Source organism: Ursus maritimus, unplaced genomic scaffold, assembly GCF_017311325.1.
Source record: "Ursus maritimus isolate PB19 unplaced genomic scaffold, ASM1731132v1 scaffold_27, whole genome shotgun sequence".
NCBI lineage: Eukaryota > Metazoa > Chordata > Mammalia > Carnivora > Ursidae > Ursus > Ursus maritimus.
The window spans coordinates 25,737,388-25,754,241 of NW_024425230.1; the positions used below are offsets into that span (position 1 = coordinate 25,737,388).

Genomic DNA, 16,854 nt, shown 5'->3' on the forward strand with positions numbered 1-16,854 from the left:
TACACGGCGGTTAAGGCCGAGAAGGAGCACATAGAGGTGCGGCAGCCGGAGGGCGGGCAGCAGCCTCTCCTTCCAGCGCAGACCGGGAGGCCCGCAGGCTTCACCTCTGCCACAGTCCCCCCCCCCACCCCCCGGCCAGAAGATGGACCCAAAACTCTGACAATGAGGAAATTAAGCTTCTCTCTGCTCCGTACATACACCACGAAAGCCCAGAATAAAACACCATCAACAGTAGACCCGATGTCTTACTGTGTCACGACGAGTGTGTCATGCTCCCACTGAGATAGCGCCGGACCCGCTTCCTTGCCCAGGGGCAGCAGACCAGACCCCACTAGGGAGCCCCCAGCCACGGCATTTCTCTCTCTAGCTCCAGGTTTGTGTACGCACGTCTCGCGGGGCAGTGTGAGGAAAGCAAGGAAACGGTGGGTCTCAGAGCAGTGCTGTGCTGGGCATGTCCAGACGTGGTCCCTCCGTGGGGCTGGAAGGCGCAGACCGCGTGCACACGCACTTGTACCATCAACAGGGCGCCGGCTTTTTCCGCGTCAGATCTTCCTTCGAGACCTACTTCAGAGACGCGTGGTCCGCATGCACCGGCTTCTAACAGGCCGGGCGTTTGCTCAGCAACTAGTATGTGTGAAGACCTCAGGACGTGGCACGCGTTACTCCAGGGCCTGTTCCCCATCGTGGAGCTCACGTCCAATGGGGTACGAAGGACAGCAAATGGGCCAGTAAATCTATGTGTCAGTGGTGATGTGTAGCTGAGGAGTAAAGCAGGGACAGGGAGACAAGAGGTGGGGGCGGTGCGGCGGCGCCATCCTGAACGGAGTGGTGAGGGCAGATTTGCGGGTAATGTGACATCCAGCCCCGAAAGGATGGAGGTCACACAGATATCCGGGAGAGGGTGTTCTAGTAGGATGCTGAATGTGCAAAGGCCCTGGGGCAGAGGTATGGCCTCTGCTGTGGAAACAGCACAGGACAGCCACTGACTGCTCTGGCCTGTCCTTTCTGTGCTCAGCCCGTTTGGACTCAATGATAATCAGCTGTTTCGACAGTGACCTCTGGAGTCTGAGACGAGAGACTAACCAGGTCCCCACGTCACCGCTCTCGTTCCACTGGGAGGAGGGCAACGCACCCCAGGCCGCGCACGTGTGTCCAGCATCATGCACACGCCTCGAGGCCAACACCTGCTGTCCCGCACGCTCTCTGTGCACCCCCACGGTCCCCACGAAGCTGCGCGCTCCTTCAGGGCAAAGAAAGAAAGGCACAAGTCTCCACGGGGCTCCTGCTTAGCGTTTATTAACCAGAGCGCTGCCTCCCGGAGACACATGGCTCACCACGGGCGCCCAGACTCAAGGCTCCTCCTGTTTCCGCGGAGAACACCACTGCTTACCCGGGGCGGAGGTTTCTGCAAAGTCGCTCAGGGCCTGCCTCCCGCAGACACAGACAGAGCCACGGAGACAAGCCAGATGACGGCCCCCTCCTTCTCCAGAGAGGACGGGACACACAGAAGCCCCACGACCCACACACCCTGGAGCAGAGGGAGCCCCCGTGCCACCCCAGGAGGCCTGGGCACCTGGGGTTCCTCCTACGGCCAGACCACGGGCCCCCCTGACTATACGCTTTTCTCGGTGTTATCCACGTAACACGGTTAGATGCCCTGGGATCGCCGGGCTCAGTGGGTGCCGGCCGCTGGGTACAAGGAGTAAGCAGCTGGGTGCCCCTCCCCTGGTGGCTCTGTTCTGCCCCAGGGTCGCCCTCGGGCCCAGCAGGAGCCTGTGCCGCAGGCGAGCTGCCGCTGCCCAGGGATGGGGGTCTGGGGGTGGGACGGGGACTAGGAGTGCAGCGCCCGCGGGCTGGCTCGCTTTTCCGTGAAGAAGCTCTTGAGCAGCAGAACCTGGCTCAAACTGACCACGAACAGCGCGACCGTCTCGCCCACAGACCAGTACGATACCCGGCTGTTGAGGTCTTCGGCCCGGGCACGGTCCTGGGCCTCGCGGAGCCGGTAATGCGTCTGGGAGTCAATCACCGTCTTCAGGGCCTCGTGGATGGTCACACAGGCGGACTCCATCTGGGCAGGGAGAGAGAGGCGGTCACACTCTCCACGGAGACAGGAAGGGAAGAATCCACATGCGGCCACCGCTGCCCTGGGCGGCTCGTGCTGCAGAGAGCGCTACGCGTCTGCACTAAGGGCGTCCGCGGCTTACCCCAGCCTTCGCGGTGAGCCTAACCGGGGCTCAGGGGCGCTAAGGCCCTTGCCCAGCGTCACACAGCAGGCGACAGCATCAGAACCCACACTCAGCGCCTGAGTGCAGAGCCTACGCTCTCACATCCGCCCTGTGTTCTCTGACACTCCTGCCTCCCCACGGGCAGGGCCCATGGCCCCCGCCAGTACGGGCGCTGACGGCCTGCTCACCCCTTGGGCTGATGAGCAAACTCAGGCTCAGAAAGGCCGTGTGACTTGCCCGAGGTCACACAGCTAACAAACAGCAGAGAAGGAAATGACAACCGTGTGGGCCTCCGTGTTCTGCCACAATCGCTACAGACAGTGTCCTGTACGTACACACACGGGAACACACGCCAAAGCATATATACATACAAACGTGCATGCTTACACACAGACACTCATGCACAACACACGCTACCCCGTGATTTCCTACCTGGTCCAACACTACGCGTGCCAGGCAGAACCCCGAAACCGAGACAGCACTCCCAGGACACCAGGCCCTAATGCCAGCACCGTCTGCTGCACAGAACCGAAACCGCCCACGACCTGCGGGTGTGGGACCAGATCCCTCCCAGAGCCTGGCCAGGGGGTCCCACGCCCTGATCCGCCGGACCCGCCTGCGGGACGGATAACACAGGGGTGTTGTTCAAGGCCGTCACGTGTGTGGATCAGTTGTCAGTGAAGGAGACCTAACACACGCCTGTGGCCCTGAGCTCTCACTCACAGGCAACCTCTACGTGACAAACCTAGAACGTTCTACCCCAACACCACCTTCTCAGGCTGGACAAGCTCACAGAGCGTCTGGGAGACACCTGCCTCGGTCCCTAGACTGCAGCGGTGACCTGTCTGTACAGTAAGCGTCCGAAGCGAGGGGAGACCGCGTCACTGCGCTACCACCTGACTGACCCCCAAGACTCCTGTTCCCTCACAGGCTGAACCGACTCCAGCCAAGAAGCGCTGCTGGCTTACTCGCCCGGCTACGCGCTCTCTACTCTGGGCGGTGTGAGGGAGGACGAGAGCTTCCCCTCAGCCTCGCACTTACGAGGCTGTGTCCTGTCTGCCCGACGACCGGCCCACCTCCCAGGGCCACGGGCTTCCCCCGAACGCGTGGGCAGGCGCCATCCTTCTGGCTCATGGGCAGAGCCACACGGATGGAGCAGTGACAAGGTCACCGCATGGCACGTGGGATTCACAGGGCTCCACGGGGCAGGATCCACGGGAAAGAACAGGCCTGTCTGGGCTTCAGTGGGATCCCCCGAGGGGTACCTGTATCCTGCATTCTCGGCGGCAGCCTGCGCGCCCTGGGGTCTTGGGCCATAATCTCGCACCCAGAGCGGTCGGTGCCAGGCGTCTTTCCCTTCCCCACGTTTGGTAGGTAGCTCGGACCTACAGCTGTTTGATGTTGACAGATGGCCAACTGATCCCAGAAGGGTCCCTGACATCAAGAACTTGATCCCGAAGGGGACTTCCAAGCGCCCACGGGCTTCCGATGACAGAGTCGGTGTTGGAGACGCACCCCCCCCCCGCCCTCCCCCAGCTCCTCCGCCAATGCCTCCAGAGCTCACGAAGGCACAGCCATGGTCACAGAGGGAACGGGGGACTAACCCGGGAAGGACCAGGGAAGTGGCTGCAGTGTGGGGTCAGGCTCAACCCCTGTGGGCCCGTGTCCAGGCCAAATCTAGACATGGCATTTCCGGAAGCCTCCCTCGTGCTCACTTCCGGTCGCTACCCAGGGCACAGGGAGATGTGGGCGGTCACACTGGCCCTGCGTTCACACCACCCACCCATCCCTGCCCGGCCACGATCACTGACGGCCGGGGCTCCGGAGAAGCACCTGGAAGAACGAGGCAAATATTTCAGGTGATGCTGGGTCCTCCTCCGTGGCCCAAACTTCCACAAACGCGTTCATTCACGTGCACGCCGCTGACCGCCTCCTCCGCCCCCAGGCTCTGTGCTGGGCCCGGGGAAGGAGGAGACGAAGCGGTCACAGACACATTCCTGGATGTCAGCAAAAGGAGAACAGTGTCCCCTGGGTGCAACCCAAGAGGGGCCAGCAGGCAGGTGTGCGGGGTCCTGGGACCGTCCAGGGCACAGCTGCTAATCCCGCAGGAGGAGGGGAGACGCTCTTCCCACAGGAAGTGCCCAAGTGGGGGCTAGGCTGAGCCTGGCGGAGGGGCAGGGGAGGGGCAGGCGGGCTAGGCTGAGCCTGGGGTGGGGGTGGGGGGAGTCGGGCAACAGAAGCACAGATATGGCGCACGGAGGGCCGCCGGGGTGCAGGGATGTGTGGGAAGAAGCATGAGTAGGCGGAGGCTCACGGTAAAGGCCCCGGGGCGACCCTGTAGGGCAAAGGCTGCGGTCAGCACAGCACGCTCAGAACCCCACTTCACGAGGCCCCCGGTAGCCAGGACACTGCGAGGGGCCAGCGGGAGCCGGTCTGGAGGTGGCTGCGCTCTGTGGGGCACAAGAGCGGACCCAGGTGCTGAGAGGACCCAGCGGCAGACGGGCCATCCCTGAAATCTGGGGCTGGATGGGGACACACACACATACACGCGTGTGCATGCGTGTGCACACGTGTGAGCGTAAGTACACACACACACATTTAGGATGCATAAATACACAAAGACTTGTTTTTAAACATGAGAAAAGGGCTCGTATGGGTTTCCAGGCTAGAAATCCACTCTCTAAGTTTATTTCTGTCCCAAGCTCATTCGGAAACTGTGCGCACTGGGCTCCCCTGACATGGGAGCGCCCTGGGGCCTGGCCTGGGGGCTGGGCAGTGCAGGCTGGCACCCCCAGCCTCCTCCCAGGGCCCAGAATCACTGCAAACGGAGGGAGGGAGGAGGAAGAGGGACAGGGAGGACTCACAAGTCACAGGTGCAGAGGACACGTCAGAGATGCCACGCGAGGCACCCTTTCAAGGCCTGGGTGGGAGGCCACAGGCCAGACACCGGCACCACGGTTCTGGGAACAGAGCCAAGGCGACTTTACAGACTCAGATCAGACCCATGACGGGGGGGGAGGCCAGTTCCCAGAGGGCAACAGGTGCTTACACGGCCTTGCTGGCGTCTACTCGGGACCTGGCGCAGGCCCCCCAGGAGCCCCGAAAGCAACACGTCGCAGGATTCATCCAGAAGCATCCCCCTCCTGTAAAAGCAGGCTCCGTCCCACCCACTGGGATCTTCCGCCAGACCCAGTGTCTAAAAGGCACGTCCTTGGCCTGTTACCACACTTCAGTTCGGCAACCCGTCCAGCCTGCGTCCCCCTGAGCAGGAAGCCAGCAGAGCCCTTCCTTCTGGATGAGCGCTGCCTTCCCAGGGCCGAGGGCCCCGCTGGGCGGGAGTGCAACCTTCTGCTCCGCCAAGACCACAAGCCCCAGCTGCTCTCCAGAGCCCGGGAGCCCCCCAGGGATTCTGGTCACTGCTCCATCATGACTGTCGATCCCTGGAGACACCCTGACCCATCCCCCTCCCAGGACCATCCCCTTCCTCCACTGCCACACCATCTCATCCTGTCTCTACGACCTGGCGACGCTTGGGCCTTCAGCCTGCAAACCCTGGCGAATTCCCCCAGGCCTCGCCGCCTCAGGGCCTCCACTGGCAGGAGAACTTCGTTCTTTACAGACTTCAAGAACTCAAGACAGGGAAGCATGAGCTGACCTTGGAGCAGAGAGAGGAAAACACTGAATCCTCCCCAGACGAGCACTGAGGCAGCCCCGGGCCTCTGGCCTCCGTTGGAAAGCTTCAGCCTCCGCTAGGATCTGCCCAGATTCTCAGGAAGCCCCGAGCACCAGAAGTTCGGCTGCCCTGGGAGCATTCTCCCAGCCCACGCCTCTCCTGGGAGCCTGGTCATGCTGGAACCAGAGCCGGAGACAAGACCCGTAGCCTACAGCCCTGGCCTGGACCTTGGTCACTCTGGATCATGCTTCTTCATCCAAGCGTTGGTTCCAGGGCCAGAAAACATGGCCCCTGAGCCACCACTGAGCTGGAAGAGCTCTGGGGGGATGTGAGAACACCGTGGCCAACAGGGAACCCATGCCGAACAAGGAAAGTAAGGAGCAGAGAAGAAAATGGAAGTGACACCCCTACACTTACACCTGCTGGTCCCTGACTCCCTGGGATCAACTGGTCCCTCCCGAGAACCCTCCAGTAACCCACAGCTCTAAACACCGCGCCCTGTGGCTAACTGGTTTTCAGGGCTGTGCTCCACGCGGAGTTGCCCATGCCAGGGACACGACCACTCATCTCAGACTGTCCCCAGCCAGCACTGTGCACAGACAGCACAAGTGCTCTCCACTGGGGAAAGCTCTCGGGGGCACAGACAGACTCCCACTCAAGGCAGAGGGCTCAGAGGTTCACGGTGGAAAGAAACCCCTCCTTTGAGGCTGGGCAGGAGAACACATGAGGTCTGGCAACATAGGAAGGGAAGTGTCATCAGCCTTCCCTACAACAAAATCAAATCCGATTCTAAGGCTCCAGAAAAGAATTTCTCTGTTGCACTGATCGGCCATGCAGCCTTTTCTCTCCCGCTTTCAGCTCAAGCCTTCGGCTCGGCTTCCAGTGAGTTACAAAATCTCCAGCACGGAGACTGTTTCATCAGCGACCACCAGAACTCTCGAGTACAGGTTGTGAAAGCTCCTGCATGGAACCCGCCCGGGCTCAATCTTCCACCAGAGGTCCCACGGCCAGGCTCAGACCCAGTGCTGCCCGGCGGGACGCTCCATGTGTGGCCACTAGCCACCCGCGACACCGAGCACCAGAATTGCTGCTAGAGAGCCAACAAGAAGGGAGTTTTTAATTTAGTTTTAATGCATTTAAATTAAAATAGCCATACGTAGCTAGACCACGATACTGGACAGTGCAGCACTAACGTTCCACCGCGTGGGGACAGCAGACAGACCCACGGCAGAGCCACAGACGCAGCGGGGACCACCTGGAGGCAGCCCAGAAGGTGAGCTGGCCCCGCCCGGAGACTCAGAGGCTCTGGCTTTGGTTCAAGAACAGTGCGGCCACATTAGTCATTCCTGTCTTGCAGGATTCCTTGGGCCCTGCCACTCAGTGATTTGACAAACACTCCGTCCCACGCTCCGGGCACTGGGACGCAGGGAGATGACACGGAAGGCGAGGCTCGGGAAGCTGAGCGCCTGCACGAGAGGCAGGAGCTTTCCTAGCAGGGGGGAGCCTGGTCAGATTATCAGGGACCCCGAGAGCCACGCACGACAGACGACAACCTGCCGGCCCTCCCTGCGTACAGATGCACCACACGGCCATCCGTCAGCAACGGGACACGAGCGCACGTGCTGTGTGTCACTTCTGGGCCAGGACGTTTAGGAGACAGGAGGGGCTTTCTCACTGCCCCCTTCTTCTGCTGGCCAGGGGCAGAGGGCGCCGAAGCCCTGACGGACAGCAGAGAGGTGACAAGAAAGAGAAACCTCCGACTGTTGAGTCAGTCCCTGGAGGAAAGCTGTCCACCAACCTAGATTATCACCCGAGTGAGAAAAAACTTCCATAGTGTTAGGCCATCGACACCTGGAGTGTATCTGCTACAGCGGCTCACGTTACCTGAACGAACGCGCCATACAAAGCAGGCCTACGTCATAAAGACGCAGACATATGGGGCACACCGAGGGGGCCGCGGCAAGGCCCGTCCACAGCGGTGCTGCGTGGAAGACAGAGCCGAACCCAGGAGTTCCAGAGGACAGTACTGCAGGGATCTGGCAACAGTGTAGGGGGCTCAGAAGGGGAAAGTGTCCTTGAGGACTGAATGTGCAGAGGTGAAGCTGACCCTGAGCCTTCCAGCCCAGGAGCTGGGGGGGGAGGGTGACACTGAGTATTAGCCGAGACAGTAAGGGAAGAGGAGGAACAGGCTGAAGGCTGAGCCGGCCCACGCCGGCCGAGGTCCACTCACCTGGGTGAGAGCTGTGACCCTGTTCCCCATGTCTGGGAGAATGGGGGGCTCGTCGCCCACTTGAAAGTCGAAGTAGACGGTCTTGTGAGAGAAGGTAGAAAACTCATTACTGAAGCAAAACTGATAAACGCCCTTGACCTCAGCCCGGTGTGTGAAGCTGTCATACTGCTTCTTGGTCTCCCGGTAGATGGTGTTCCCCAGGGGGTCCTCCACGTAGCAGTCGACGTCGTAGTGGCCTCCGGTGATGACCTACAACCACAAAGACACCCACAGTCTGCAGTGACCAGCAGGGCAGCCATCGGTACGAAATGCCGACCAGACACTGTGATCAGACTTTACGAACTTTTTCTTTTCATGTAATCTTCACAACTTTTCTGAAGCAGGTGCTAGGACCCTCTCCATTTTACTGGGGACAAGACTGAGGCTGAGAGAGATTCAGGAAATCGGCCATGGTCACGCTGCTTCAAAGTGACAGGGCTAAGATCCGACTGCCTGACTCCCAAAGGTTTTGCTCTGCAAGGGTGCAATGAGCTTGATCCTTCCCATTTTACAGAAGAGACTGAGGCTCCAAGCTCAAGTAGATTGCGGAGTGGGTCTAGTAAATGTTTGTATTATTACCGACTGAATGCAAGAAGGCAAATACAGATCAAAGCATTCATAGAGTCAGTGGCCATCAGAGGTGAGCAGGTCCTTGGGAATTACGTAGTTCAAACTTGCTTTATAAATCTAAGAAAGATGGGCACCCAGCAGAGTCACACAGGTGGTCAATGACTATAACAAAGGTCTATCAAAGGACCCTGTCAAGGAACGGTCAGCATGGCTTACACACCTCCAGCAACAGGGCACTCACCACTGCACAAAGTAAATTCTCCCATCTGTACAAAGAAGAACTTCTGAAGTTTGGAAGCAGATGGAGCCCGTTGACTGTGTCCCTTGATGGGGTAATGAATCACAGGAACCTAGCAGTGACCAGACGACCTCCCAGTCCCCTCCAGCCTCATAATGATCATTGTGTAGTGACTGTCCTAGGCGGGCCCCATTAACCCAGCCACAATTTGTATATCGTGCACAGAGAAGCATAAGTGGCCAAATCAGCGACCCAGAGGCCATCCCACACCATGCTGTCCCGAAGGCACACACCTCTTTCAGGGCTCTGGACAGGGTGGACCCATGGAAGGCCTGCCCTCACTCCTGCCGCCCAGGCCACTTCATCTCCAGAGTGTCCACGAGCAGGCAGCTGACCTGGGGATCCTTCCCACTCAGCCCCCAACCCTAGATCTGCCCACTAACCCTCAGGGGCAGACCCCTCCCCCAAGACCCGCTCCCCAGGGTGTGCCCTGAGGTCTGTGGGGGGAGACTGAACAGCAGAAGCCCGCAGCATATGGCAACAGCGAGCCTTGAAACCACAACCGCTGTGCGCTCACCCCACTCTGGCTGTAGATGGAGAGAAGGGTGGGGAACGAACCCACGAACCCACTCCCTCCCCACTGACATATGTGAGTACACACGGGACAAAGCGATCCCAGAGGTTTGGGACCGGGCGCTGCCGTCCCTTAGAGTCCGGGGCGCGCGGGCGGCCAGTCTGACCGCTGCCCAGGATGCAGGACCCGCCAGCACCCCGGGCCGAGTGCACCTGCGGCGCTACCTCCCCGGCCGACCGGCGTCCGCTCCCGGGCACGCCCGCGCCCCTCGGACCACCGACGAGGGCGCTGCGGGGGCCGGCCTCACCTGGTAATCCAGGGAGAACTTGGCGCCCTGCTCCACGTCCTCGTGGAAGCACTGCTTGGCGCTGTCGGGCAGCTCGAAGGTGAGCTCGGCGCCCCGCAGCCGCTCGGCCCGGAGCAGCAGCAGCAGCAGGAGCAGCAACAGCGGCGGCGGCGCGGAGGCGGAGTGCGCGCCTGCGCGGCCCATGGCGCTCCGGTCCGGTGCGGTCGGGTCCCCGCCGGGGCGGCGGCTGCGGGATGCGGGGCACGCGGGGCGCGGACGTGGCGCGGCGGCGGCGCTTCCGGGAGGGCGGGCGGCCGGGTGCGCAGCCGCGCGCGCGAGGACGCACCCCGCCCCTTCCCCGCTGCGCGTGCGCGCTGGCTGAGCAGACAGGCCACGCCCCTCCTCCCCGCGGCGCCCTGCTCGACCGGGGGCACCTCCGTGGGGTGGGGTGGCGTGGCGTGGGGGCGTCCTCGGCTCAGCGCCAGGGGTCAGCGTCCCTCAGGGTCGGCTCAGGTCCACACGCCCCCCGCCCCACTCCCACCACCACGAGCCACAGCGGCGGCCGCGGAGGTCCCGCACCAGCACCAGCCGGGAGCACCGGCCCCGGGGCGCAGCAGTGGGCGTGCCCGCACCGCCGGGAGCTGCAGGAACCGAGCTCGGGAACCCAGAGAGCACTCCTCCTTCACCGCCTTCCCATCCCGTGGAGAGCTGACCCAGGCTCGCACGCCCGCGCTCGCGGGAATGCCAACAAGGGTCTCATCACCCGTGGCGACGCACATGTCCTGCGATCAAGACAAGGTGAAGGTTCTCCTGGGATAAAACCCTGTTTCTTTCCCTTTAACTTCTCAAAAGCCCTGAAAGCTGATAAATTGTTTTACTGCTTTATCCATTAGCATTGGCCCAAGAAGATACTAAGTATGATCATTCCTACAGAGTTTTATACTCTATGATCAGGTAGAACGAAGAGAAAAGACCCGGAGTGTGGTCTGGCTACTCAGTAGAGAATGTTTTCAGGACAGAATTATCAGGTGTGTGTCTTGATTTCAGCAAAAACCGTACTGTCCATGTAGAGCTCCTCCTGGATGAGAGGGAAGGGACTGCCACCCGCCCGTGGGACCATGCATTCACGTGCTAAGCAATGCAAAAGCAATCCCCACACATAGTGTCGCTGTTAATATTTACTGACTCTGTGCCAGACTCAGAGAAGGGATGTAGGGGTGTGTCCTGAGTCTCTTGCCCCGGGTCTGTGCTTTGAACATTAGTTCTTAGTTCCTGATTTAGGGAAACATGTAAGACGCACCAAGGGAAGAAACGAATGACAGACGCAAGACCGAGATGAGCTTGGCCAGCTGGAGTGCTAAGCTAAGACTAACAACAAGGAATTTTGCTGGGTTTAACCTTAAGTCCCATGTTTAAGTTCCAGGAAAACACTAGCGTAAGTTCAGAGGCGGGAAGCCTGACTTGGCCGCTGCTCAAGTCAGAGCGTTGGAAGGCTGATCGTTGACAGCAGAACGTCAGACGGGGGAAATGGATGAACTGGAAAAGGAGCCCTGACTAGCCACGGCCCTGCGTCAGCCCCTGCTGCGGGGAAGGCGTTATTACTGAAGGTGACCCTTGCACGATCAGCAGCAGTGATCAGAGCGGGTACGTTGTACCGGTTCAGGAGGAACGGGATAAAATGGCGGTCACTCGGAGGGGGCCAGTACGGTAAATTGCCAGGAAGGCTTCTCAAACCAGATAAAGTCAAAGGAAATGGGATTTAACCTCAAAGAATAAAATCTAAGGAGGCAGAAAGTGTTAACTTTGAAAGTTTGCGTCGACAGCCATCATGACGGCCACCACTTATTTAGCACCTACTGTGTACCCGCCATAGTGCTAGCTATGTATGCACTTTACGTATTTTGCACTAATTAATCCTGACTAGCAACCGTGCAAAAAAAAAATATTTTTTTCCCTTGACAAGAAAGACACAGAAGATGTTTAATGAAATCACATGTCTGCTTCTGTAGGCTTTGGTGTGTGACAGACGACCCGGCGGCTTACACCGACAGTGACTTACAGTTTCTCATGACCGCATCGGTTGGCTGGTGGTTCTCTGGAGCTTGTTCCTGCAGCTGCCTTCAGCTGGAGGGTCTTCTGGGCTGGAGGTCCAAGGTGGTCCTACTCACATGTGTGCCGGCTGATGGGCTGTTGGCTAGAACGCTCAGCCCTCCCTCCATCCTGTGGCTTCTTGCACTGTACGTAATCTCCTTATATGGCAGGCGTGGGGAAGCATCCCAAGACAGACAGGCCAGAAACACCAGGCCCCCCCCCAGAACTACCCTCCAGAATCACTTTTGCCACATTCTGTTAGCCAGAGCACATCCCAAGGCAGCCCAGATTCAAGGTGAAGAATTAGACCCCATCTCTGGATGGGAGGTGCTCTAAGCCACATTCAGAGGTGGAGTGCACTGGGATGGCAGGGATCTGTGGCCGTTAAACAAACTGCCGTAGTGTCCAAACTCACTCAGCTTATTAATGGCGAAGCCAGCAACTGAACCCAGATCGCCTGACTGCTTCCCAGCAAACACAGTGTGTGCACCCGCACCTCCGGCTACGCCTGTCCTGCATGTTGCATCTGCTGTAACTTGGGACAAACCATGAATCCGACAGTGAGGTGCATTTCAACTCAACATAAGAGAGGACTTTCTGGCAATTAGAACTTTCTAAAAATAAATGAGCAGGGGTACTGATTTTTTTTGTCATCATGAAAATATTCAGGGGCACCTGGGTGGCACAGCGGTTAAGCGTCTGCCTTCGGCTCAGGGCGTGATCCCGGCGTTCTGGGATCGAGCCCCACATCAGGCTCTTCCGCTATGAGCCTGCTTCTTCCTCTCCCACTCCCCCTGCTTGTAGTTCCCTCTCTCACTGGCTGTCTCTATCTCTGTCAAATAAATAAATAAAATCTTTAAAAAACAAAATATTCAAGCAGAGACTGGATAACAACCAAGTCATGTGGTGTCCCAAGGAAATGAAAACCTGAGTCTAACTAGATTAAATGATACAAGAATATCTTATTTCATGTAACAGAAAGTTCAGAGGTGATGCGGGCTGCAGGCATAGCATGATCAAGGCTCCAGCCCATTTTCCTCCCAGCTCTACCCTCCTCTGGGCTTTACCCTGAAGACTGTTCTCTCATTGTTGAAAGAGGGTTGTCATACCAAACAAATAAGCTTTGGAACAGCATGTTTAATTGGTCATGTCTAATGGAAGGAAGAGAAATCTTTCAAGCACGGGATGTATGTCCTTTCCTCCAGTCCCGCTGCTCTAGTTAGGCCAGGCGTCCATCTCTGGACCTAAGGCACACACAAAGCCGGTGGTGGTTGGCTCAGGCTGGATCCTTTAGCCAATTGCTGATAAGGACAACGGACTTGTCATGATTAACTCAGACCAATCAGGACTTCCCTTGGAGGGAGCTGGGGCTGGAGCAGCTCTGCGTCGGTCAAAAGAGAGGCGAGGATATTGAGTGACTACATGACAAAATCAGGATCTAACAGAAAGAAGGAGAAGGGAGAAATCAAACCGATAGGCAACCAACAGTGCCTACGGTGGCAAGAAAAAAAAGGATTAAATACTTATTAAATTCTAATGGGCTAATTATAAAGTTAATTTAGACCCTTACCTCTCACCGTATGAGAAATCCTTTTTGCTCCAGAGTCAGGAGTGTCTGTGATTCTGGTCCATCATCCGGGTAAGGCAGAGGAGTTCAGAATAGAGATCCCCGGGGGTCTTCCTCCCCGGGCTGTTGCTTGGGGCTGGTTCACACCTGCAGGACCTGTCATTCCCTCTCCCCTTCTGTTCCTCTTCCTTCCCCTTCCTTCCACACACTGCTGACCGTTTTCTCCAGTGGGTGGCGCTACATTTTTACTGTAGGATTTCAACCCAGCCCCCCACCCTGGTCCACAACCAGCCGGCTGGCTTTGGATCCCAGAATCACCTGCAGCCGAGGATTCCCAGGGAGAACTGTGCACACTCTTCCTGCTGTGGACCTGATCTGGTATGATTACAGCTGCAAAGCAATTACCTCCCTTTTGTTTCCTGAATCTGTTCCTCACTCCTGATGACCTCCCCCCCACCCCCACCCCACACAGACAAATTCCAAGTGTGATGCAGGGTTTTTCCTTCCTACACTGCGCATGCCGAGGGGTGTAGGGCATGGATTGCTATGAATCTCATTTCATTACCATTGAATGTAAGAAGCATCACACCTCTTTATTTTTCTGAAGCAAATTAAAATGGATCTCGCCCCCCCCCACCTTAACAAGGACAATAAGAATGTCCTTCTGGGTCTTGGCGGAGCTGTTCTGGCCCCGGCCCCTCCAGTGCTGGTCTTCAGCAGCGCACAGCATGCGGGCTTACCAGTCATGCTGACCTGTCCGCTGTCTAAGCTGCAGCGTCCCTCAGGGCAAGTGGCTCCGATGCCCTCCTGCCCAGCTTGACCCCCTCCCAGCCTCCCGGGATGCACCATGCAGCCTCTCCCCTCTATGGTTTTGCTCTGGAAGGGGGCAAGTGCCGCTCAAGGGACCCCAAACTTCCAACCTTCTATCAGTCTTGGGAATGCACCCTATCCCTCCTGGTGGACCCCTGTGACCTCATCCCTCATCACTTCTCCCCGACCAGTCCCATCAGTTTCTCCTCCCCCAGTAGGTCTCTCATAATCTCTCCTCTAGGGGTTTGCCTTTCCTGAAGACAGAAGTGGGGAAGAGACATACTGAAACTTGTCCTTTTTTTTTTTCTTTTTGTTAACAAAAGTTATTTCGGTGTCTAGGGGAGAAACTAAAGGTAAGGTTTGAACTGTCCATGATGAGGTCGGGGAATATACGTGAGGTTCAGTGGGGTGGAGTCCAGAGCCGACGACCAAGAAAGAATTCTTGAGGCATCTTTGGTGCAAAATGGTGGTTTATGAAAGCACGGGGACAGGACCCGTGGGCAGAAAGAGCTGCTGCCCCGGGGTCATGAGGAGTGGCCCATCATATACCGTCAAGTTGGGAGGGGGTTAGGGATAGCGTAAGTCCCTAAGGAATTTTGGGAGCAAGGTTTCCAGGACCTTGAGGGGGCTAGCTACTGTTGGGAAAAGGTCATTTACTACCATCTAATAAAACCTCAGTCATGAGACCCTTCAGATGTATATCAGTGGGCCTTATGCCTGGGGGATGATTGCCAGCAGGTATCTTGGGGGGGGGTGGGTTAGAGATAAAGGAAGTTTCCAAAGGAACTTTTATACGTTAAAGTAGACTTACAGGATCTTGGTGGAGGGGAGGGGGTCCGGCTAGGATTGCCTTTTGCCCTTAGCAAAGTATTAACGTGGAGGCAGCTGAATTCCTAGAGGAATGTCACCATGCCTGTTTCAAGGACTTGTCAATGGGCTGTAGGGAGTAAGGACTGTTTCTTTGTCCTTTAGGGCAGCCAGGAGTGCCTGAGGAATGTTGCATGCATCCCATGGGGGGGGGGGGGACAAAATTTCTGCTTTGTCCTCAGCTTGCCTTCCGTTCTCTCATCATCCAGACAATCAGGAAATGCGGAGGAAACGTGAATACAGACCCCAAGCTCCAAGAGAGGAGGGCTAGTCCACTTGGTACTGATGCTCTGTCCTTGAGAAGGAGCTGTGTGGGCACCCATCGACATCAGATGTAGGGCCCAAGGAGGCAGATCCAGGGAGCGCGGCACGCGGCAGAGGCGCCCCTCCAGGGAACCCAAGCCGTGGGGCGGAGTACCGACACCCGCCTCTCCCTGTGGAAATGCACCTTCTCGCCCTTTGCCTTGTGTTTAACCAAGAGAAGAACTATACTAGCTATGTAAGTAAAAGTTAATTTTTAAAATTATGTGTGCATAAAATATTGGGTGTCTGCGAAGGTTGACGTTCCCAGGCAGTCATGTCAACCCCGTCGTAAGGAAAAGGTAATATTTATCATTGACATTTCACAACAAAAAATGGGGCGTGCTATTGGAAGATTGCAATATATCTTTTATTGACATGTTAGAAATATCTAGACGGTTCCATTACTGGGATTGGGACACGCCTTCGAGCACATCGTCAGCTTGAGACTCGAGTCTAATGCCACAGAGAACCAGTTCAAGCAACACACGGTATGTCCAAGGCGCCCACACACGCAGGAGGAGGGTCAGACAGCCTGCACTCTGCAGGACACCGTTTACTCGACGACGTTCTAAAAGACTCGACAGTGGGTTTCAACAAACAAACAAAAACTGGCTTTGGAGCATCTAGAAATTAAACCGGAGTTCCAGACTTTTAAACATTCGACTCCTGCTCTAGAATATATTTTGATAAACATTCCAGAAAGGCTTAAGTCTGAACTACAGTTTGCAGCTAACTCTTGTAGTGACGGTAGGATTCCGAAAAGAAAAGCTCATCTCTGACCTAGAAAACAGAGTGGAATCTAAAATTACATTTTTAAGAAGCATCTTGTGAGGTTTGTTAATGTGGACAAAATTGCCTGTTTCTGCATCGACCGTGAGACAGTGCCGTGGTCCTACTAGTTTGGAACAGTCTAATCCAGCAAATGCATTGTCAAACAGGGAGGAAGATGGTTCTGTCCTGGAGGCGGTCCAGAGAAAGGCCAACGGGCAGGTGGCAAGTGACGGAGGCAGCCCACGAGTGCCCTAAGGCACCTGCTATGGGCATTCGTGGGACGGACAGCTTATTCCGGAGGAGTGGCTGTCACGTTTCGTGTTCTGCCTGAGACAATTGCCATGAATGTGCCTCATTCACTACTTAGGATAAATTAGGCTTTCAAGTCTTAGCTAAAAGTTTGGGGAAATGCACATGTGCAGTATATCTACTAGCAGAGATCCCGTGGATCTGTAGATCCCACGGTGGGATCTACTAGCAGAGATCCCGTGGATCTGTAGATCCCACGGTGGGATCTACTAGCAGAGATCCCGTGGATCTGTAGATCCCACCGTGGGATCTACTAGCAGAGATCTTGTGGATCCGTAGATCCCACGGTGGGATCTACTAG

General features: G+C 57.0%; 1 protein-coding gene and 1 long non-coding RNA gene across 2 annotated transcripts; one reads left to right on the forward strand and one right to left on the reverse strand.

Annotated features, from left to right (window-relative positions):
• Window positions 1-1,280: 1,280 nt before the first annotated feature.
• Window positions 1,281-10,098, reverse strand: TMED3 (transmembrane p24 trafficking protein 3). The gene is made up of 3 exons (XM_040642899.1): window positions 9,857-10,098; window positions 8,129-8,377; window positions 1,281-2,068 (listed from the first exon to the last, which is right to left on the reverse strand). The coding sequence occupies exons 1-3, from the start codon at window positions 10,037-10,039 to the stop codon at window positions 1,832-1,834; spliced, it is 669 nt and encodes a 222-aa protein (XP_040498833.1). The 5' UTR covers window positions 10,040-10,098; the 3' UTR covers window positions 1,281-1,831.
• Window positions 10,099-10,225: 127 nt separating this feature from the next.
• On the forward strand, window positions 10,226-12,656 carry LOC103660247. The gene is made up of 3 exons (XR_567771.2): window positions 10,226-10,633; window positions 11,253-11,479; window positions 11,845-12,656. It is a non-coding gene; the product is annotated as an uncharacterized LOC103660247 (long non-coding RNA).
• The last annotated feature ends 4,198 nt before the right edge of the window (window positions 12,657-16,854 follow it).

Bases quoted from the DNA above. Each gene is read 5' to 3' on its own strand.
- TMED3 (XM_040642899.1), bottom strand. From the start codon at position 10,039: ATGGGCCGCGCAGGCGCGCACTCCGCCTCCGCGCCGCCGCCGCTGTTG. The intron at 8,378-9,856 runs GTGAGGCCGGCC...TTGTGGTTGTAG, and splicing joins AGTTCTCCCTGGATTACCAG to GTCATCACCGGAGGCCACTA. The intron at 2,069-8,128 runs GTGAGTGGACCT...CTCCCTGCCCAG, and splicing joins GGGTCACAGCTCTCACCCAG to ATGGAGTCCGCCTGTGTGAC.